The sequence below is a fragment of the Triturus cristatus genome, chromosome 9, assembly GCF_964204655.1.
Source record: "Triturus cristatus chromosome 9, aTriCri1.1, whole genome shotgun sequence".
Classification (NCBI taxonomy): domain Eukaryota; kingdom Metazoa; phylum Chordata; class Amphibia; order Caudata; family Salamandridae; genus Triturus; species Triturus cristatus.
In genome coordinates this window covers 322,817,123-322,837,596 of record NC_140592.1, presented here as the reverse complement: position 1 = coordinate 322,837,596, position 20,474 = coordinate 322,817,123, and the positions used below count along the sequence as shown (strand labels likewise).

Sequence of the window (20,474 nt, the reverse complement as noted above, 5' to 3'; positions counted from 1 at the left end):
CCACCGATGCATCCCTGGAAGGATGGGGGGGCGTTCCTTCAGGATCTACAGATCAGCGGTCGGTGGAGATTGCAGGAGCAGCAGCTCCACATCAACGTGCTGGAGCTCAGAGCGATAGGCTTGGCATTGCTGGCTTTCCTACCAAGAATTCAGGGAGCATCTGTTCTGGTAGGAACAGACAACACAACTGCAATGCACTATATTAACAAGCAGGGAGGTACAAGATCACTCTCCCTGTCGCAGGAAGCACAAAAGATATGGAAGTGGGCTGTTCAACACGAGGTGTCTCTAAAAGCAAAAAATCTTCCAGGAGATCAGAATGTCAAAGCGGACACTCTCAGCAGACTGAAGTCCACATGCCACGAGTGGGAAATGAACCAGGAGATTTTACAAAGCATCTTCTTCAAATGGGGTAGTTCGACAGTGGATCTGTTTGCGACAGCTCAGAGCAAAAATTGCCGGTTCTTCGCAAGTTGGCATCACCAAAGGGGATGTTGGGGGAATGCGTTTTTGATGGCATGGTCAGGCGTCTTTGCCTACGCCTTTCCTCCAATTCCCCTCCTGCCACACGTTCTGACAAAGATAAAGAAAGAACCGTGCAAAGTGATACTGATAGCTCTGTGATGGCCCAGTCAACATTGGTTCACAGATGTTGCTCCTGCTGTCGGAGGATCATCCAATTCATCTGCAACCGATACAAGCACTCTTGACAATGTCCCGGGGACAAGTGCTTCATCCAGACCCGAAATAGTTACGCTTAGCGGCCTGGCTTCTGAACACTGCGAACTTCAGCATCTAGATATTTCATCAGAATGCAGAGATATACTAGCAAATGCCAGAGCGGAAAGTACAAACAAGACATATAGGATGAAATGGAAAAGATTCTGTTTGTGGTGCCAAGAGCGTAATATTCATCCTCTAAGCCCAGCGGCATATGAGATTATTCCATATATTTTAATGTTAGCAAAGTCTGGTTTAGCCCATGCTTCTATTAAAGTATATCTTGCTGCGATTTCTCGATATAGAAGAACTTCCTCGGGTCCATCACTGTGGTCTGAAAGGATTATCAAACAGTTCATGAAAGGATTGTTTCGGATTTTTCCTCCCATAAGACCTCCTCCACCTCTCTGGCAGTTTAACATTGTTCTAGCTCAATTGATGAAGCAGCCCTTCGAACCAGTTCACAGGGCGGATCTAAAGTTCTTATCCTGGACGGTAGCTCTTCTAATAGCTCTCACTTCAGCCAGAAGAGTTGGGGAAATACAGGCTCTCCCGATACAAGAACCTTTTTTGCAGTTCAAAGAGGACAGGATTGTTCTCAGGACATAATCCAAAATGTATTCCGAAAGTACCTATAGACTTTCATCTGGATGAACCGCTGGTCCTCAAGAGGTTTTTCCCTCATCTGTCAACAGCGGTGGAGAGAGCTCTTCATTCATTGGATGTTCAACGTTGTCTGAAGTTTTACATGCAGCAAACAAGGCCTTTCCGCAAGTCTTCCCAACTGTTTGTGGCTTATAGTGCCCCCAGAAAGGGGTTCCCTTTGTCAAAGAGGAGACTTGCCCAGTGGATTTCAACTGCAATACAGTTTTGTCATCAGGCGGCAGGGAAGCCGTTGAATGCACGTGTCCGTGCTCATTCTACAAGAGCAGTGTCCACCTCCACTGCTTTATTTGCGGGAGTACCTATCCAGGATATCTGCAGGGCTGCTGCCTGGAAGAGTACACATACTTTCACCAGACATTACTGCCTCAATGCACCTGCAGAGAAAGATGTGGCAGTAGGACAAGCCGTACTGAGGAACCTTCTCCAGTGACGGTGAGACCTCTTTACCATCCCTCCTTCCTTTTATTGGTTACATATGCACATTTTATTGTTGTATATTGTATTATATGCAATTTGGAAAGTGTTTTCTGTGTGTATTGGTATGTGAAGACCGCTTTTATCGAGCTACTTATGTTCCCTTTTTCCAGGTCTTGGGTAACACAAAATGTGCTATGTTTTACTGCTCGCTATTCTGATTCAGGCATGTGGATCTATGAAAGCTCCAATACTGGAGTAAGAAAACAAGTTACTTACCTGTAACTTTAGTTCTCCAGTATTGGAATCTTTCATAGATTCACATGCGACTCACCCTCCTCCCCTGAGAGGCTCACCTTGGATTTAGCACAAAAGGTGTCTAGGGCACAAGTGCACGAAAATCGGAGGGTCAGAAGGTTCTCTCAGTAGGGTTCTAGAGGGTGAGGAGCTCTGACTGGTTCAGAGACAAGTTTGGTCTCTTTTTTACATAATGAAGGTTATGGGTTGCAAAAGGGAAATGGGCCTAGGCCTCTTTTCAGTTTGCTATCCAACTAAACATTGCTTTTTTATATACCGGAGACTCCCGTCTCGACGACGGGGAATGATTCAGGCATGTGAATCTATGAAAGCTTCCAATACTGGAACTACAGTTACAGGTAAGTAACTAGTTTTCTTGCTGTGCATTTACTTTTGACACCAACACATTTGAGCATGCCAATGTGAAACAGACACTAATACAATTTTTTTTCCCCAATTGCAACACACATAATGTGGTCTATTGTATATGGTGTCCGTGCAACTTAGCATATATTGACCAGACGTCTCAACCTATCAAAGCACAAATTGGACAACATCGGAGTCGCATTAGATGCTCTGTCCCTAATGCCCCACTGGTAACTCACTTTAATGACAAAAACCATACAGCTGATTATATAAAATAGCAGGTCATTGATAGAGCCGTAATCCCTGAAAGAGGTGGTGACATTACCCAAATCTTGAAAAGACTTGAATGCTGTTGGACTGAAAGAACTAATTCCATTGTGCAAGGATTGAATTCAGCTGAAGAATAGCGAGGTTTTGTGGCTACATTACTGAACTGTTAAGTCAATGCCAATATAAGTGGTGAAGAGCTGCTGATTCAGCTAATGACACACCATGTTTGATCTATACGCTCCTTCAATTGTTATACCATTTTATTTCAATGTGACTGATTGCGATCCGTAATATTATGTAAACCCTCATACTGTTTGTATGTACAACTGTAGCTCTACATCACCTATATTGATACTGTGTTTATTCTGTCACCTTTTAGTACATGCCTGCACACTACCAGCCAGGACATCTCCACTCACCCGGCAGCCTCCAGCGTTTGCTTTCTTTACCTTAGGTCGCGGTGCTTTACACATGCTATTACATGCATTCCTTTTTGCCCCTTTATTGATACTCTCTTACCCCTGTACATACACCACTTAATGGACTCACAAATCCTAGGTGGTCTTTTATATTCGTTTTTATTAGTTGAAAATTGGCCCGTTAAGTTTTTTCCATTGTTTGTCTTAACAATAGAAGACAGATAACCCATGATTACACCGTCAGGCGGCTATCGCTAGTGATGCCTGCCGTGACGTCCGGTTTTGGCAGGCAAACTTATCATTTAAACTGTAGGAAATTCCCGGCACCTTGTCACCATACCAAGCAGACAGACTGACGCAGGTCTACCTACACACGTAGCGGACGCACGCATACTGTCACCGCGCTTCCAGGAACATTGTTTTTCAATATTCGGTTAGAATCTTGCCTCATCAATTGGAGTTGTGCCCCATCATTACATTGGAGATTATCTTTACGGCATTCTCCCCCTATTTCAGTTCTACATGAACCTTTGTGTATAGACAGATCACAATCAACTTGCACACCCGCTTGTCGGAGTGGCAGACATAAGCGCATTAAGCATTAACTGCTTTCTTTTGGGTAAGGATGGTAATTAACCGGGGGGCGCTAGGTGGCGCACACACGGAATGGCCGCACTGTAGTGAGGCTCCCGGAGATATTCTCCTATAATTATCCTTCTCAACATTGTGTACTAAGACTGCCCCAGCCGTAAAATGCTCACATGGCCTTAGCACAGACTCGCTGCAAATTTGGACGAAATTGCGCTGAGGGATCCGAAGTTATGCAGAAGGAAAGTTTGACCGAGACGCGATGGTGGAACTCTGAGTCGAGCTGAGGCGGCTGCTGGAAGTACTTTAGCCCGCGGCTTCACACGTGGAGGTAGGCCGGGGAGACGCGGCTGTGACTCAGGCGGCGGAGAGTTTCGAATAACAGAGCGGGAAGGTCGGGAACTACCAGTGGATACCCCGGCAAGGCAAAGGCAACCGCTAACTGGGAGCGAGTGTGGCGTTGGAGATAGTGGAGGCCTGGTAGTAAGTGCCGGCTAGCTGAGGGCTCAGCTCGAGGCTCCAACTGAATAGCTACTGGTGGACAGTGATAGCAGAGGGAAGGAATAGTGGATGCGTTTGCCCCCCCCCAAGCGAAATCACATAATAAGCAGATCGCCTCGGACAACTGCGGAGACTGAACTGAAAGCCCCCTGAGGCCTGGACTATAACCCAAAGCGCCTAACGAACTGTAGGGTACCGGAAACTCTGGCATCAAAGGAGAATAGACTGCTGCGCCATAAAGCCAACAGGCTATTATAAGCGGAGGAGGTGGCTGATAGTTCAACGGGTGGAGCGCCAGGCTGGGTGGGCACTATAAGATCAGCGCTCCCCCCCCCAACATCTCTGGCGAGGACATTGAACGGGTGGCCCGACTAGACCACCAAGCAGAATCGACATTGTGGTGGCTGCTGGCCTGCCCTGCTTCCAGGCTACAGTGAACGTAACTAACCGGATGAACGAGTGAAGAAGACATCCTGAGAATGGCATGGTAAGAGGGTGTGCCTCACGGAGTGGTGTGGGCTCTGCGTGCTGGCAACAGAGGAGGTAACAAGAGGCCGGAAGGGAGGAAAATCACGTGCAGCATAGAGCGGCTGAGCTTTGTGAGAAGACAGGACACACAAGCAAGTGGCGAGGAGGACTATATCTCATATTCAGCCTGCCAGACCACTACAGCGGCACTATGGGCAAACCTGACACCAAGCAGCCAAAATTAAATTTCGAAGCAACGAGACGTGGAGGTCAAGCTCTACAGGCAAGTCAACCTCAAGTGGGGCAGAAGGAGGGAAATGAGGGTGCCATAATGCCGGCTGCGGACACTCAGAACATTCTTCAGGAGATCCGGCAAGGTTTTGCCACCGTGGTCGAGAAGGTCGATTACATGTCGACCAGAATGGACGCTATAGTACACAAACTCGAGGGGCATGAGGAACGGATCCAGGAAGCCAAAAAGCGCATATCTGAAACGGAGGATGCCGCCACCAGACACAACACGCAACTTGCTCGAATGGATAATCTATTGCGGGTTATTTCTGCAAAGAATGAGGATTTGGAAGCGCGCAGTCGGCGCAATAATGTCCGCATACTGGGTATTCCGGAATCCACCAATGTTGGGAAGATGGAGATATATGTAGAGAAGCTATTGTTGTCCACCGTAGGTGAGGAGGCGTTCTCTAGCCAGTTCATAGGCCCAGGCCGAAGCCGGGAGCTAGTTCGCGTCCAATCATTGCGAGACTACTGAACTACAGGGACCGTGATGTGGCTCTACGGGCCGCCAGAGGGAAACAGTCCATGGCATATGAAGGTAATACCTTTACGATATATCCTGACTTTACGCCCATAGTACAAGAGGAGAGGCGTAAGTTCATGGACGTCAAGGCTAAACTGCGTAAGGCGCAAATAGATTATGCACTACTATACCCGGCTCGGGTAAGAGTAACACACCAAGGTAAACAACATTTCTTCACCGCACCGAATCAGGTGGAAGACTTCCTTAAACAAGTGAAAAAAGCAGCACGTAATGGTGGAGGACGATCGTCGACATAACATGCAGAGACAGAAGGAATCGGCGAAGAAACACCGTGAACTGCCACCAAAAGGCCCAGCAGGGTTTACTTGGATTCAAGACTATACTACTCCCGGCCACGACATGTCATGCGGCTGAGGTTCAGTATTGTTCTGGGTTGAAACCAAATGTTGAACAAATAATATGACCCACCGGGTGCCCTCTGGCTCCCTAGGCTTTGACTACTTGACGAGAGAACCTAGTGGGGTGAGAGGTGTTGGTGTAGCCACCTAAACAAAGCCCCCAGCGGGTATTACCCCAGAGCAAGCAACCGCGGGCCTAGAAGGGGTGTTATGGTCCCTTTAGTTAATTTTTTGGAATTGGGTGGGATGGGGAGGGAATACATTGCTGGTAAGTTGGGGACGGTTCAGTGGGAGGGGGTGGGGGCTATTGGGGTGGTTGTTGATTTATATCTGTTTTACTCCCAACTAGCTAGGAAGGGGAGTGGAGTGGAAGTACGAAGAGACCAATCAGACGTGAAGCAGTTTAAATTATCTATTGTACTAGGCTGTATAGTAACGTATAAACTAATCTACAGGGTTTGGGTGATGCACCAGGTCATACATAGCACTCAGGGGTATGGCTGAGGGGGAAGCTAGCAACTTGAATATACTTACGTGGAATGTTAGAGGACTAAGGGACGCGCGTAAAAGGCGCAAAGTATTAGCTTATTTGGACAGGCACCACACACATCGCAATGCTACAGGAAACACACTTTTCTCCCCAGGGGAATAGCAGGTTTGTGGGCAATTGGTCTGACCACAGGGTATTCTCCCTAGAATCAGAACTTCCCTTCCTGTCTCCACGTTCCAACTACATTTAAAATTCAGACCTCTACAGAGATTGAAGAGTCCTCAAATAAAAGTATTGACCTCTAGGGTCTTCTAGGCATATGAGGGCAAATGTTAAGTTTATTTGTGAGTGCATTAGCCTCTTGGCACTATAGAGTAAAATTCCATAACCTAATAACTTCATAATATAAGAGCCTGAAGCACAGATGCTAATTAAACAATTACTGATTAAAAATAACACGTTTTCAACAGTTTCCTAAAAGAAGTTAGAATTTTGTACTCTGGTGTAAATGCATAGAATTTCAAATCCTATGCACATGTATAGTAAATGCTCTGTCCCCATAAGACAGGAGTCTGGATTTGGATATCTGTACAAGAAACAGATCTGCCAAACGTAGACTTTCTGGGGGTACATGCAAGGAGAATTTTGAAGCTAGTTTTTGCCTCCACACAAATGCTTTAGAAGTGCAAACAATCCGCTTAGGCCTGCAAGTGTACTTACCATAGCTGAGAAATCATACCGTATTGATCAGATCTGACAACTCGACCTCTGTGTACTCCATCACCAGACAGGAGAGCATATATATATATATATATATATGCAAAAAAGAAGCAGAGAACTCTGGGTAGTTCTCAAATTTAGGATAGGATTAGCACAGTGCCATCCACGCCGAGATCCACAGTGCCATCCACGCCGAGATTTGCTGTACAAATGGCAAAAGACTTTGTCCTTTTCTATCTCGGCGTGGATGGCACTGTGCTAATCCTATGCTTAAAGATTTTGATAGAAAAACAGACATGTGAGGTGAGTAGATCTAGAGTGTCGCTGGTGTTGAGAGTGCTCCATACAGGAGCTGCTTTCCACCTAAACTTGAGAACTACCCAGAGTTCTCTGCTTCTTTTTTGCATAATTTATTCGTCACTCTATGCCTGAAAGGGTATTTCTTTGACTTATACTGGGTGCTCCCTTGTGTCTGGACAAAGCTATACCTCTCTGAAGAGCTCTAATTAGAGCGAAACACTGTGTCAGGGGTTGCTTTTACTCATTTCAGGTTGGCTTGATTGGTATTTTACCAACTCAAAGCTGTAATACTGTGCCTGGAGTGGTAATTGGCTTTTGTCATTTTACAGCTCGGCAAGGACAGCACTGTGCTAGTCCTATGCTTAAAGACTTTGCTGTACAAATGGCAAAAGACTTTGTCCTTTTCTATCTCGGCGTGGATGGCACTGTGCTAATCCTATGCTTAAAGATTTTGATAGAAAAACAGACATGTGAGGTGAGTAGATCTAGAGTGTCGCTGGTGTTGAGAGTGCTCCATACAGGAGCTGCTTTCCACCTAAACTTGAGAACTACCCAGAGTTCTCTGCTTCTTTTTTGCATAATTTATTCGTCACTCTATGCCTGAAAGGGTATTTCTTTGACTTATACTGGGTGCTCCCTTGTGTCTGGACAAAGCTATACCTCTCTGAAGAGCTCTAATTAGAGCGAAACACTGTGTCAGGGGTTGCTTTTACTCATTTCAGGTTGGCTTGATTGGTATTTTACCAACTCAAAGCTGTAATACTGTGCCTGGAGTGGTAATTGGCTTTTGTCATTTTACAGCTCGGCAAGGACAGCACTGTGCTAGTCCTATGCTTAAAGACTTTGCTGTACGAATGGCAAAAGACTTTGTCCTTTTCTATCTCGGCGTGGATGGCACTGTGCTAATCCTATGCTTAAAGATTTTGATAGAAAAACAGACATGTGAGGTGAGTAGATCTAGAGTGTCGCTGGTGTTGAGAGTGCTCCATACAGGAGCTGCTTTCCACCTAAACTTGAGAACTACCCAGAGTTCTCTGCTTCTTTTTTGCATAATTTATTCGTCACTCTATGCCTGAAAGGGTATTTCTTTGATATATATATATATATATATATATATATATTTGGACCCTCTTGGAGAAACCGCTACTGCTCTGTGACTGGACCATTGCGAACAAGGTGGACTTACCCGCAGAACTTCTGCCAGGCATACAGAACTATCAAGTTGATAGATACCCCGTGCCACTCCCTGTTATAATGTCACTAGTAGGAGTTCCACCATGACCAACTGCTGCGAATTTTAAAATACTGGGGCCACCCCAGGTGCACCTTCACCACCCATTAGGCCAAGAAATGCCAGTTGTTGACAAGAAGTTGCTTAAGGCAATGCATTTTTTATGTCCTAGTTGAATGTCTTTGCCTACGCCTTTTAACAGTTTCCCTGACCCGCAGGGTCCTATTGAAGGCAAGAGCATGCCATGGCCCCTGATCCTCATCACCCAGGATAGCCTAAACAATTTTGGTACATCAGTTGTTCTCAGAATCCACGGATTGTGTTGAGAATCCACCCCAGTATCGTCTCCAAGCAGAACACACAAGTGTTGCACCACAGCCTGAAATCATTGAATCACACAGCGTGTTTACCTGACCACTTGCAGTCTGGGCATTTAGACTTCCTTCGGGAATGCAGAAATCAAGCCCAGGCTTGCGCTACATCAATGGATGAGATGTATAGCCCAAAATAATTTTATGTATTGCACGTAAGTGAAAGCCTTCACCCACTCTCACTACAGCTTTATCAAGTTCTACTATTTGCATTTGGCTCGAGAAGGTCTAGGGTATTTCACATTCGGAGGGCACTGGTCTGACATATCTAGTAAGAGATGAACTTATAATGCAGCTTCCTTCTTTTCCACAAAAGTTGTCAAATACTTTATGATGGGCTTCTTTGAGGGTGTTTTTCGCAGTATGCCACATTGCAATTGTGTGTGAACTGAATAAGGAGTCAAAAGTGGAAGTCTGCACTCCCTTTTGACCTTAATGTCAACAATGAGCGTAAGAACACTTCAGGTGTTTACAATTAAGGAACTTTTTGTCTGTTTCTCCAAAGCTAGTTTCCATTTGTACTAATCCAATGTTTATGCCCAGAGTTCCATCCGACTTTCATCTGGGCGAGCCGATTCTTTATTTCCAAATCCAAAGTCCTCTGGGAGAGGGTGCAACATTCTCTGAATATTCACTGGTGTGTAAAATCCAATATAACAATAAACGTTAGAGCATAGGTTTCCCTCTTTGTTTCTTGTGACTGCTTAGACAGGTCCTACACTGACAGAGCAGGGCGTTTTGCAGTGGATTTCAGCCTGCATCACCTTCTGCCACAGAAAGATGAATTGCCTACTCAGAGTAAAGTAACTGTTCATTCATGTCGAAGCATATTGGGGACAACAGTGTTCAAGGCATAACTGTCACACCCAGACATTTGCTGGACTCCTATTCCGAAGGGCAAACCGTACTGCCTGGACCTGAATACTACAGCGGATTCCACCGTGGTTTCAAGCAGGCCTGCAAAACCTGTTTCATTAAGGGTGAGCAAGCATTCCAATTTATGTCATTGAGATTTCTGCTTGCTTTTCTGATTCAGGCATGCAAATCTGTGAACTATCCTGTGCTTTAGAAGAATTTAGCTTCTTAACTTCAACTCCAGTCGTCAAATGTATTTTTCACACAACTCTCCTTCCTAGTCAGAAGTTCACAAAGATATTCCTATATCCATCACATGTGCTTTGAAATCTGAGCTGTAACAGCCTCTGGGCGGAGTGCAGTCTCAAGTTTGGGCTGCTTCAAACGAGATAAATGTTCTGCTAAAGAAACACTGTTTTTTGGTTGTAAGGTCATTTTAACACTGTTTATTGCTATTTAACATGCCGGAGATTACCAGTCTGGTGACTGGGTATAATTAAAAAGTTTAAACCCATAAAAAATACCAATTCTGGAGGAATGAAGCTACAGGTCAGTAACTATTTATTGAACTGATTAACACATGCCAGTGTGAAATATTGACCAGAGGAAGGGCACTGCTCAAAACAGTAGCAAGGTCACTAAACAGTAACAAGGTGTGTACATGCCCTCATCTTAGCAGAGTGCCACAACTACAGGGCAGAAGATACAAAATATGAAAAAGAACATGAGTGTTGGACACCTCCTTTTTTGTTTTCCCTTTAAACTCATTGCAAAGGAGTCCCAGAGCATATTGGCTAGGGGAACCCCGGATGTGGTTGAGGCGAGTCTTGTCCTGATGTCCGTCCTACTATGGCTCTGCAAACTATACCAAGTACAGCCCTTTCTGCACTTGACTCTAAGGATAACAAGGGGGAGCAGACACAGGCTTCACAGGAAGTTATTGTGAGGGCAAGAGCTCAAGACTCCACAATTAACAAACAGACACAATAATTTAATGTCCAGCCCAGTGATTGTCTTTTAGAAAAGCAAGTACTTTAGGCCATACAATCGAACAAGATACTACACAATTCAGTTTATAGTAAGTTAATTCAGTGTTGAATCTCTGACTGCTTTCTTCAGAAGGCGTTACACTACTTTATTCTTCCCCTACCCAGGTAACCCTAGACATTAATGCCCTCCAAATCTGGTGGCAGAGCCATGAGTTGAGGCATAGGTGCAGATTATCACTAGAACGCAACTCTTTCACTTGTTCTTACCCTTAGAAAGGTGCCAGTTTCTGCTTTTGACTTATTTGGAATGCATCTCATTTCTTTTATTCTGGTCACTCTGAAGCCTTGTGATGCTTGTGTGCTAGGTCTCGCAGTTTGGATGGTAAGTCAGCAGAGTCCACGCCTTCCTTCTTGATTATAGTCTCTTGCCGCAGTTGACATCCTTGGATGAAGGAAGCACAACTAGTCTTTGACCGTGGCATGGATCCTCCAGCAGTTGCAGCCTCCTAGGCCTATCAGGCTCACAGCAGTGAGGTACATTTGCAGCCTACCAGGCTGATCATGCTCCTAGCAGTCAGGTGCACTTGCAGCCTCCCAGGCCCATCAGGCTCTCAGTGCCCCACTTTCCTCTCCACAGTCTCTGTAATCTTAAGTACATATATACTATTTGTATGGTCACCATATTACTCACCCTAACCACTATATACTTACACTTACCTGCTGTGCAGAAAATAATCTTACTAATGGATTTTGTGCCATGCACATTCCCTACTAAAGGAAGAGTTGGAGGATACCTTGTGACTCGAAGCTCCTTCGAAAATAAAAACAACTTGTAACGTCCAAGCCCAACACTAGATGGCAGAAGTAGGGAGCGCATGTTAGCCTACAAGCTACGAACAGATGCTTACAGAGTAAGTAACATAATTAGTTTTCTCATGTAAATGAGGTTGTTTTTTGGAAGCAAGGTAGTGGTTAGAGAGGGAAGGAAACATATTTCATATTTCTCATTATTGAAACTGTACCTGCAAGTTTTGCAACTAAGCATGTATTTTTGTTTTCTAGTCTGAAGATGACACCCCTGACCTTGCCAATCTTACCACTGAGAAGACTAGAGTGCACCGGAGAAGCATGGAACACCCATCTTCAGAGCAGATGTTTGGATTGAAAAAGTATGTATTGGATGAGTGCTCCAGAGACTCTGCATTGGAAGAGGGTTCCAAGGGCAATGAACAGCACAGAAGTAGCCCAGAACATCATATTTGTGAGCAAACACCAGGGATGAAACAGTTTGTCACAAATGAAGATTCCAGAGTAGCAGAACTGGAATGCGATGCTTCGGATTATGGTCCCAAGGAGAATGAACAGTGCAGAAGAAGCCCAGAACTTCAGGTTTGCGAGCAAACACAAGGGCTACAGCATTTTGTAACAAGTGAAAATTCTGGAGTATCAGAACTGGACGAGGATCCCAAGAGGAATACACAGTGCAGTGGAAGCCAAGAAGCATTGCCATGCTGGCAGCCCTTAAGACTGAACCAGTTTGTATGTGGTGAAGACTCTCAAATAGATGAGAACCATGTTCAAGCAAATGTAGTGCCTTGCAGTCCTTCGCCTTCTCAAACGGAGGTTGATAAAGCCACAAAGTCTTTACAGAGCCTCATGAATGAATTTGGGTTAAGCTTAGCAACTGTCACTCAAGCCTTCCTGAAAAACAGTGGAGAACTTAAGGCAACTAAATACTTCCTAAAAAATTGTGTGCGACCTGATGGATACCCTATCTGGTCTAGGCAGGATGACCTAGACTTACAGAATGAAAATAGCCAGCTCATATGTAACCTGGACACTAAATTTGGAGCTGGCAATGTTGCAAAACGAATTGCGTTTCTGAGGAGTTAGCTGCCAATGTTGTACAGAAGTGCCAAACAAAAACGGTTTAATGTTCCATGTTGAAGTATATATAGATAGATTATATGTAGATGTATGGTTTCAGAGTTCTTTGTTGATAATTACTCAATATGCAGAGAAATGGATGTCTTGCTACTGTAACACAAGATGTTCACGTTTATATCATGATGATTCTCTGGTGTGCTGTTTCTCTATTTTTGACAGGGTTGTTGAACAGATTCTCCCAAGTCTGGGATTTAAGTGAAATAATGACTTCTGTGTCATAGGATCTTCATTGATAGTCATGAATGTTAAAATAGTTTCCTGCTGCGTATGTTGACCTCAGAAAAAAGCAGGATGTGAAGAACCATTCTAACATTTATGACTTCCGTGTAGATTCCTAAGAAGCTACGACTATAAATGACTATCCTTTACTAACTTCATAATTCTATTGCTTGGCAAATCTAGAAAATGTCTGATATGAGCCTTCCAGTTTCATATAGAATATACATCTATTTTTTTAAATTAATAAATAAATATTATTGGTAAACGTGTATACTGATGCTAACATTTGAAAGTCATAAAAGATCTGTGTTTAGGCCCTCGTTACCAGTGGCCTCTTAATTCCTATGGGGCTGGTAACAGCAGTAACTTGTTCCATCAGAATGTTAAGATATGCAAGAACACTGTGGATCTGTTTATTTTCACATGGATGTTTTGGATGCTGATAACAGTAACTCCAAAAATAAATGAGGAATTACCGCAATCCTTGACCCGGAATTATTTTGCTGCCTTCATACTGGAGGTACAGGGTAACTCATTATCGGTAATTCCGGGGGTGAATGTGAAAAAATGCCTCTTTTGACATGGTTAGCTCCCCACTTTTCGCCTGGAAAATGATGTAGTTCTGATCGAAAGTGCACAGGGTCCCTGCCAACCAGGTCCCCTGTGCCAGAGCTCCTTCCCTAAGATTGTACCACGATTGGCACAAATTCAGACCCCCTGTAAATCCCTAATAAATGGTACCCCTGGTACCTAGGACATTGGGACTGAAGAGGGTCCCCTAGGGACCCCTCACCAAGACCATACAAACTGACACTGCTGCCCCAGGCCTTGGTGCAGAGAAAAATGTCAACGTCTACATGGCAACTGCCTGTGTGCCATGTCAAGCAGCACTGCCTAAGGCACAGGTAAGTCACCCCTCTAGCAGGCCTTCCAAGCCCTAAGGCAGGTGTTGGCATATCTGCATTAGCATATATGTCCCTACAATATTTAAGTCTATTCTTAATATTGTAAGTGACAGGGATGCCATAGAGCGTACATGGGCTGGAAACTCGAGAACTTGAGTTCCCCAGCACCATGATGGCTCTACTGAACCCAGGAGTGGTTGGTACCAAATATCTTTTAATAAACTCACACTGATGCCAGTGTTGGATTTATTAGAACGTACTCAGAAAGCACCTCGGAGGCACCCCCTAAAAACCTACCAACCCTGGTGTGGTCTGTTGACTGGTTTTAGGCAGCTTGCCACCACCAGATATGTTTCTGGACCAATGGGACGAGAGCCCTTGCTCTCTGATGCCAGAAACAAAGCCCATCCTGGGCAGATGGTGTTACATCTACCCTAGGCAGACACAGTGCCCAAGAGAGAAACTTCAAAGGCCTTGGCACCTTTGTAATGCAACCCCAGCCTCTGCTGCTAGCAGCAGATGGCATCCCCAGGTTAAACCCCCCCCCCCCCACTCCCCCCCTTTTGGCGGGAGAACTGGCTGGAAATCTAAGTGAGAATTGCAGGAGTATCCCCCTTCGCCAACTCCACCCCTCAGGTGCTGTAGACAAAGTGAAGCACATTTTTCAGTGCCCACCATCTTGAAGATGGTGGGACTTATCCAATCAGGGCTAGGACTATGCCCCCTCCCACAGGAGGGTGGCATAATAGAGGGTGTATCTATCTCAAAAAAGGGGGACTTTAGGGCTTTTTAAAGAGGTCCAGCAAAAGTGCCCTGTCAGATCCTTAAAGCCAATGTGGATGCTGTTCCTCTAATTGTGGTGCCTAGTTAATAGAGATAAGAGGACCATCCACCAACAAGGAGATGGTGGTGGTGGAGGGGTACTAGGAGGAAGAGGGATTCTGAGGGGATCCCGCTGTTGCGGAACTAGGGTCCTCACACACCCAGCAAGCTAGGTGTCATGCTTCATCATCTGGACCTGCTCCTCGTTGGGTCGGCGCTGCAATACCAAACGGGCATCGGCTACGGGGCTCTTTGCCGGAGATCTTTTGTTCCTTAGCCGTGGGTGTGTGGCCCGTGAAAGTGTAGATACAGTGAGGTGCAGTGAGTGCGTTAAAAAAGGTTAGATATTCCAAATACTATTTTTATTCAGGTTGGTTATCCACCTCTTTAAAAACGTGTAGAGTGGCAGCTCCCCTGACGTGGGGGTTTAGTTAAAGCTATGCTCATCTCGTGGGGTCAACATGTTTCTTGCCTAATGGTTGTTCAATACCGTGGCAATTCGTCAGGACCTAATATGTGCAAGTGGATTCTATCTACACTCAATGGTGCAGCTAATAGCTAACTACCACAGAAAAACACGACATCAAGTCTCTCCAGTAGTGCTGTTCAATGACCTCCCAATTTCGGGAATGTCCCCTCTGCCGGTACGGTGATTCAATCAGACACCTCAGAGTATGGTGTCATGTCCAGCGAGGGACCGCAGCGGATCACCTACCCTCTTCGCCTGTACCGGGTGTAGACACCCCAGGTAAGGTACCCATTGGTCCCTACGTGTCATTCCCCTGTAACGCTCCTAAATCTAGTATTTAGGTGATACCCCGGACCCTGAAGGTTAGATTCCTGACGACCTACGAAGCCCAGACACAGAAGAGAACAGCCAGAAAGAAGAAGCACTAGTGACTGATTCGGCGCCAGCCCTGCCGGACTATCTGCTGCCTCTCGACCCTGCTACAAAAGTCGAATCGTCCTGCAGGCCCAGTGACCTCAAAGCCCTGGGAGGACTTCCTGCGTCAATAAAGATCACGGACCCCTTTGGACAGCGAACCTGTCCAGAAGAAGTCCTCTTTAAAGCCCAAGAGCTTTGACCTCAGGAACTGTGAAACTGCTGCCAGATCCACCTCTGCACCAGACGCCCACGGCCAAAGTGGCCCATCAGTCTTGCAAAGGTTCCCCCTGCGATTCTGAGCAAGAGTCCATCACGGGTTGACCCCTGCCAGACTCCACATTGGCTCCTGCAGCTTCTGCATGACGACCATCCTAGCTGCAACCTGCTCCGGTAAGCCTTTTCGGATGTCTAAGGAAATCCCTGTACCTTTTCCTTGGGGAACTTGACCAATGGTGTCCCTATGTCCCCAAGCATCAATACTTACCTGGGCAGCTGTTGGTTTTCTTTGCCCGCTTCCCGGCCAGAGCCTGCATCCTTTTTACTGAAACCGATTTCCTCCATTGGTTTGCACCCTGCTGCTTCTGTGCCATTGAGGGTGTATATTTGGTGCTGCTCTGTGGCCCCTCCAGTGCTTGCCTAAACCCCTGGAGATTGACCCCGACCTCTTTTTCACCTACTTGTAAACAGCGCATCTTTAATTCCCCTCAGTCTCCATTGGTTAACATTGGGTACCCAACTCTGAATTTGACCTCTGCACGTGGCTGCCCCTCTGCCGCTGGTACTGCTGTCTTGGTGCTAACTTGAACCTTGCCTTGTGTTGACCTGAAACCCCGAAATGTGGATTTGTAAGTTGGCATTCACAAGCTTACTTTTTAAAAATTGGTGTGTTTCCCCTTTTTGAGTCGTGTCATTTATTAATCATTGTGTGTATAACAAATGTCTTGCACTCCTCTGCGTTAGGCCTAAGGCTGCTCGACCACTCTACCACAAATAGAGCACTTTGGTTTTGCATAGAAGCCTTGTACACTTCTGGGGGAATCTCTGGACTCTTTAAACGATATAATCAAGTATTGGTATATCACCTAAAGAGCCAGCTTCCTACTGTGAAGTTGCAGGGAAAATTACTGGAACACTCGGAATGAGGACCTTCGCATTCTATTCTATTTCTTCGTTTGTTGGTCATTACTGTCTTGTTTTTCTATGTCCTAGCTATCACAGCACCTGAAAGCTTTGAGCGCTGACCATTAAAAAGCTCTTATAGGGGCACTTGTTGTAAGATTCTACCCTCTCCAATCCCCTTGTCTATTCTCAAACATGGTTACTTCTCATGCATTTACTTTGTACACTCTAGCCACCTATGTATACATGACGTCATGTTTCAACAGGGTTATTATTTAGACCAACTTGCCAGAACTGCTTGCGGCAAGCCGTGCATTGAAGACAACAGCACCACACAGTAGGGTAAGTTACTTACCTGTAATCCTAGTTCTCCAGTATTTGGGGTGTCTTTCATAGATTCACATGCCTGAATCATTCCCCGTCGTCGGAGTGGGAGTCCCACGGTACATAAAAAAGCAATAATTATGCATATAACAACCAAAAAACCCTGGTAACCTGAACCAGGAAGTAAAGTAGCCTAAGCTACAAGGGAAAAAACTTCCACAGCTATGACTATCACTGTCATTATATACAGTCCAAACTGCAGCCAATCAGGCGACAGCACCCACCAGAATGTTCTCCTCAGAGGCTCAGGTTGTCAGATTTTCTACCGCACGTCGTGTGAAGGGAGTCTCCCTGAGCTCTGCTCAGTTTCTACTGTTTCTACAACTTCTAGGATGTCAACTACAAAAAGATCCCTCTTCAGACCTTGTGAGTCCTGCGGAAAGCTTCGGCTTTTTTCTGAAGACCCTCACAAAAAATGCATCTATTGCCTCTATCCTGATCATGAAGTGAAGGAGTGCAAGATTTGCCGGACTTTCCCTCAGAAGACCTTAAGGGATAGGGAAGGACGTCTTCTTCTGTGGCTACAGAAGCTTAAGGATAAAGATGATCCTTTGTCAGGGATAGAAACTGCCTCTGGGTCCTCTATCTCTTCCAGGAAAAGGGTGGCTGAAGAAGAGTTTTCTTCTACTGGGGCGAAGGTGTCGAGGAGAGCCCAGTCTGTTAAGGGCTCGGGTCAGTCTTCGTCTTCATCTAAGAAGACGTCTCCATCTTCAGGATCCAAGCCCTCTACGCCCCCGAGGAAATCAGGAAAAACTCTGCCAGCTAAAAGTTTTCCTGAGAGGAATTTACCTCAAGTGAGATTGCCGACGGCGCCGTCGACGGCAGTGGCGTCGACGGTTATTATCGTCGACGCGGTTTCAACGTCGACTATTACATTCTCGTCGCCGAGACCTGCAATGATGTCATCAGCTTCATCGCCGTCGACGCTGGTCTCGGTGAGTGTTAAACCCATCTCGTCGACGAAGGAGGTGTCATCCCTCGTCTCCGTTCCGTCGACGGTAAGAAGCGAGAAAGTTGCTCCGTCTACGAAGACTACCTCGTCGACGTCTACTCCGTCGACGAAGATTGTGGTACCGTCGACAGTTGCCCCGTCGACGAAGAATGCCTCGTCGACTAAGATGGACGCGTCGACGCCATCGTCGACGAAGACGCCCTCGTCGACTAAGAGTGCCCCGTCGACGACGCCTTCGTCGACGAAGATTACCTCATCGTCGGCGCCCTCGTCGACGAAGATTGTCCAGTCGTCGACGACTGCCATCTCGTCGACGAAAACAGCCTCGTCATCGAAAATGGCTTCAACGTCAGGATTACCACCGTCGTCGGTTCCGTCGACGCGATTGTCACCACCTCCTCTATCTACCTGCATGGATATGCAGGTGTGGACTGCGACTCCGTCGTCTGTCGTGTCTGATCAACGGGCAACAGCGACTACGCTTCTTCAGCGCAGAGGATCGTCTTTAGAAGCTATATCGCCTCTAAAATTGCCGGCGCAACTTTTACAATCGGAGGATAACGATTCCGAAGAAGATGAGAGCTTTCGGACTGCAAGGAGTCCATCGGAGCTTCTCATCAAATATCAAGATAATGAGGATGATGAGGACCAGTACGAAGATCCTAATATGGAACCACAGCCGACACCTCCTGCACCAGTGCCGTCTGGTCAAATGCCATTGGAACTGCTTGATAATCTGCAGTATATGTTGCAAGATTACTATAGACGTTTCCCTCCTTCGGAAACGGCGGAATCTCTTCCGTCGACACCCAGGCCAAGAGTACAGTTGTCGTCGTTACAGTCACAAAGACCACCTTCTCCGTTGCCATCTCGTCAATCGCAGGTTACAGACGATGAAAGGGAGGAAGGAGAGGTAGATGATCAGTCTATCATGTCGGAGTGGGATAATTATCAGGTACAAACTCCTTCTCCAAGTGCTCCGGCTCCGGTGGACTCTCCCCCGGTGGACATTGGGAATTTCCATTCACTTATGGAAAGAGCGACCAAGAGATTCCTGATCCCCATGGAAACAAAGGAGGATGACTGCTTCCTGTATGACTTTAAGGACCAACCAAGGAAGCAGGTTCGGGCAATCCCAATCATTGATTTTATTTGGAAGGAGGGATTGAGACTGATGGCTACCCCTAATTCTCTTCCAGCAGTGTTACCAAGGCTGGACAAGAAATATAGAGCCCCAAGTAATTCACCAGCATGCCTAATTGGTCAACTTAAGGCGGACTCTGTTATAGCGCAAGCGGCTCAGAGACGGGCTAGAAATTCATCAACGCCCATATCAGCTCCACCTGATAGAGATGGTAGAAGATTGGACGCAATAGGAAAGAAGGTGTCCACGATGGCAGCAACCACAGTTCGGGCTGCAAACTCCCTGGCGATTTTAGGGAGATACGACCGTCAGATGTGGTCAGACATCTCTCCTTTCCTCGACATGTTACCGGAGCCTTCAAAATCCGAGGCCATAAAGATCCTGCAGGAATGAGAGTATGCATCAGCGGAGATCATTGATGCAGCAGTGGATGTGGCATCAACTGGGTTCAGGCAGTTGGCAGGAGCTGCAGTGCTGAGGAGGCAGGGTTGGCTGAAGTCCACATCTTTTCGCCAGGAGGTGCAGTCTAAAATTATAGACATGCCATTTGATGGTGAATCCTTGTTCGGTGCACATGTGGATGAAGCACTACAGGCGATTAAGAAGGATACGGAGACGGCAAGGTCTCTGGGTAGTTTACAATTTCGAAAATCTACCTTCCGTGGAGCCAGAGGACGTGGATCCTTCTCTAGCAGGGGAGGTTATAACCAACAGCGTTCCTTTCAGACCTCTCAATCTGGCCAAAGATCTCAGAATTATCGCCAGCAATATTACGGACAGCGAAATCAACCATATTCGCAGTCTCGTAGGAAACGGTCCTTTCGCGGACGAGAGTCCGGTAAGAAGCAATGAGTTCAGCCACCTGCCACCATCTCTACCGTTACCACGTACAAGAATTGGAGGTCAAATTTCCCACTTCTATTCAAATTGGTCCAAGATTACCACAGACAAGTGGGTATTAGATATAATATCCAGAGGCCATGCTCTGGAATTCACAAATTCCGCCAAATTCTCCTCCAAAAGGCCCACCCCCTGCTCATCTCAAAGAGCTTTTTTCCCAAATAAATTTGATGATTCAAAAAGGAGCAATCGAAAAAGTCCCTATCCTACAGAAGGGAACGGGCTTTTATTCAAGGTTTTTCCTCATATGGAAAAAATCAGGAGAGTGGCGTCCAATTCTCGACCTCCGCGCTCTCAACAAATTTTTAAAGAAAATGTCTTTCCGGATGTTGACGCTCCAAGAAATTCTGCAGTT

At 46.0% G+C, this 20,474-nt stretch overlaps 1 protein-coding gene and 1 long non-coding RNA gene across 2 annotated transcripts in view; one reads left to right on the top strand and one right to left on the bottom strand.

Moving 5' to 3' along the window:
- LOC146797842 (uncharacterized) overlaps nucleotides 1-13,488 on the top strand; it is a 115,828-nt gene extending 102,340 nt beyond the window's left edge. Inside the window, exon 3 of the mRNA XM_085625039.1 lies at nucleotides 11,904-13,488. Coding sequence (XP_085481165.1) covers nucleotides 11,904-12,734 — 831 coding nt within the window. The 3' untranslated portion in view covers nucleotides 12,735-13,488. The remainder of the gene's footprint in view (nucleotides 1-11,903) is intronic.
- LOC146797841 (uncharacterized) overlaps nucleotides 1-20,474 on the bottom strand; it is an 89,860-nt gene that overhangs the window by 56,330 nt on the left and 13,056 nt on the right. The window lies entirely within an intron of this gene.